Here is a 3,208-nt window from a genome sequence, read left to right on the forward strand (position 1 = left end):
TATAATTAACCAAATCAAATTCCTTATTGAAGTATAGAACTTTGTATAATTGTTTTTTTTTTGTTTACATAAGAATTTTAAATCAAAATTACTAGTCTTATAATTTATAAAAAAAAAAATGATTGTCAAATTGAAATATTACTTAATGAGAATTTATGATCATTTTGTTTTGTAAATCAAGTACATAATAAGTTTATAATGAATAATATTATATATTTAAAAATAATTAATTATTTAATTTTAATATTAAAAAAAGTATTTAATATTTTTGCAGCAAACAATTCTCAATTCACTAGCTTCATATTTTTGCAGCAAACAATTTTCAAGCGCCATTTGTAAACACGTGTGTAAAACAATTTTCATTTGAAGCGCCAATCAAAAACATTTCAAATATGTATTCATGACGGCGGCTGCTCTTACTCCCTGTCTCCTTCATTTTCGCTCACCTTTCTCTCTCTTCTTGTCTATCTCTTTCTAAGAATCATATAGTCGGGGAGTGAGAGATGGAAGGTATGACGGAAGAAGAAATCTCATTGAGGGTTACCCATCGGGCGAAGAAGAGGACAGCTGACGCAATGGTCGGAGATGATTCTGATCTGCAATCCCCCGACAAGAAGAGAAACACCCACATTGAGATTTCTAATATGAGCATTCCTTCGACTAAGGATCTGGATACGGAGATTCCAAAGCTAAAATGCAGAACGAAGGGCGGATACATTGAAGCGAAGTTTGATGATTCTAATATCTGCAATGGTTATGCAGATGATATCTACGATTATCATCATAACATGGAGGTTAGTTGGACTGACTTACTTCTCATTTCCTATTTATTCTGTAAGGGTTTAGTGCTTGCTGATTGATTTCTTTATTGTATATTGAATATGGGATTTGTTTGTTTATTTAGAAAGAGGCAAAGAGAAGGCCATTGCAAGATTATATGGAGAAGATACAAACAGATGTGACTGCAAACATGAGAGGGATTTTGGTGGATTGGTTGGTTGAGGTGGCAGGAGAATACAAGATTCAATCTGACACACTTTTTCTGACAGTCAGTTACATTGACAGATTCTTGTCTATTAATCATATCAATAGGCAGAGGCTACAGTTGCTTGGTGTTTCTTCTATGCTCATTGCATCGTAAGACACATTCTTGTTATGTGACTATTTGAAAAATTAAACATTCAATATCTGATGCTTAGACTGTTCCTTCTTAAGCAGAAAGTTTGAAGAGTCTGATCCTCCATCAGTTGATGACATGTGTTACATCTCAGACTTCACTTGCACAAATGAAGATGTGGTGAAGATGGAAGCGGATATTCTCAAGTCACTTAAATTTGAAGTGAGCAATCCAACCATTCTGACATTCTTGAGGTACCAAGTTGAATATTCTCCCATTTACCTTAAATCATTTACCTGGATATAACGTTTGATGAGGCTCATTATTTCTGCTTCTTTTACTTGTTGCCATTTACAGAAGATTCGCCAGGATTTCTGAAGAGAAATATTGCAAAGTAAGTCTCTCTCTAAGCCTATTTTGATGTGAATTATCTAAATACTTCAACACTTATATAATATTTGTAAAATATCAAAATAGTTATTCTTTTGATCCTAATAATCAATTTTCTCAACAAGCAATAGTATTTTCAATTTGATTATTACCAATTAACCCTTTGTGAAAGGAAACTAATAGTTGTACATTTGTATTATGCAGTATCCAAATTCAAAGTTTGAGTTATTGGGATGCTACTTGGCAGAGTTGAGCTTATTGGACTACTGTTGTTTGAAGTTTTTACCATCAATGATTGCTTCTTCTGTTGTATTCCTTTCGAGGTTTATAACCCATCCTGATAAACATCCATGGGTAAGTAGCTCTCTAAAATCAACCATCAATTTCCAAGCTTATACTTTGTGAAAATTTATATTTTTAGCACATAGTTATTATTGTTGACTGAATTTTGCTAAATTTGTTATCATGAACTAACTCCTCCAAATCTTACTATTATATACAGAATTCAAACCTTGAAGTGTATTCAGGATACAAAGCTTTTGATTTAAAAGAATGTGTTGTCCTTATCCACGAGTTGCACTTAGGTAAAAGAGGAGGCTCTTATGTAGCAATAAGAGATAAATACTTGCAGCATAAGGTAATGGTCTTATACTTGACGCTGTCTTTGAACTCTTTATTAATTGGAAGAAAACATCTGAATGTAACTCAAAATGTTTGTGTTTTAACAGTTCAAATATGTTGGGTTGAGGAAGGGCCCGGTTGAAATACCCAGTTTATACTTCGTAGAAATGGGGGTGGGTGAAGGTTTTTGAAGGTTCAGCTTGGATGCCATTGGAGTGGTTGAAAGCTTGAAGAATGTTTTTTTCTTGAATATGAAGTCTTCTCCAAATTGGATATATCTATCTGGTATCAAGCTGAGCTGAGTGACACATAAGCCAAATTGAAAGAACTGATTTTTTTGAACATATGAAACATAGTTGGGAGGTGAACATTTTACTTAGAAGTGAAGAATTTTTTTATGTTTGGACAACTTTTTTATTTGGCAATTACAATTAAATTAAACTAAACTAAGAAATGTAATTTGTTTTGAATTTTGATATCCTCAATTTTTTATTTTTGAGGTATTTGATTTTGAACTCTATTGTGAGTTTTTTTAATATTGTCATTTATTTTTCGTAATCATATGCAATAATGATACCTTTGATAGGCAATCATTTTCTAGACGTATTTTGTCGTATTTGTTAGCTTATATATTGTATTTATTTTTAACTTGTGACAATTTATGTCAAATTTGGTTTATATTTTATCTTTTTTTTCCTTGTAAAGCATGATCATTATCTCAATTATGGATTTTAATTGTTAAAAGGTAAGTAAGTGGTAATGAAAATATGACATGTTAAATGACTTTAAGAAGTCTATAAATAATATAACAACTAATAAAAATAGTAAAAAATAAATGTGACTTAGGGTTTAGAGTTTAGGGTAGTACGTATGGATTAAGAATTTAAATGTTACATTTCGACGACAATATATTGTACGGACTCTACTTCTTGGGATGCTAGTGTGAGCGAGGCGCTTATAAGCATAAATCAAAGTTTTTTTAGTGTGGTTGAAAGTGGTATTTGCTGTAGAGTATTCTTTGGAATTCCCAAAGACAACTTTCAAGGATTTGTATTTTATTTATCTTCTTCATAAATGTTA

At 31.5% G+C, this 3,208-nt stretch overlaps 1 protein-coding gene across 1 annotated transcript; it reads left to right on the forward strand.

Annotated features, from left to right (window-relative positions):
- The first annotated feature begins 476 nt into the window (after positions 1–476).
- On the forward strand, positions 477–2,319 carry LOC124924411 (putative cyclin-A3-1). The gene is made up of 7 exons (XM_047464454.1): positions 477–798; positions 909–1,137; positions 1,219–1,371; positions 1,475–1,511; positions 1,712–1,861; positions 2,010–2,144; positions 2,236–2,319. The coding sequence occupies exons 1-7, from the start codon at positions 504–506 to the stop codon at positions 2,317–2,319; spliced, it is 1,083 nt and encodes a 360-aa protein (XP_047320410.1). The 5' UTR covers positions 477–503.
- Positions 2,320–3,208: the final 889 nt, after the last annotated feature.

Source organism: Impatiens glandulifera, chromosome 2 (genome assembly GCF_907164915.1).
Source record: "Impatiens glandulifera chromosome 2, dImpGla2.1, whole genome shotgun sequence".
Taxonomy (NCBI): Eukaryota; Viridiplantae; Streptophyta; class Magnoliopsida; order Ericales; family Balsaminaceae; genus Impatiens; species Impatiens glandulifera.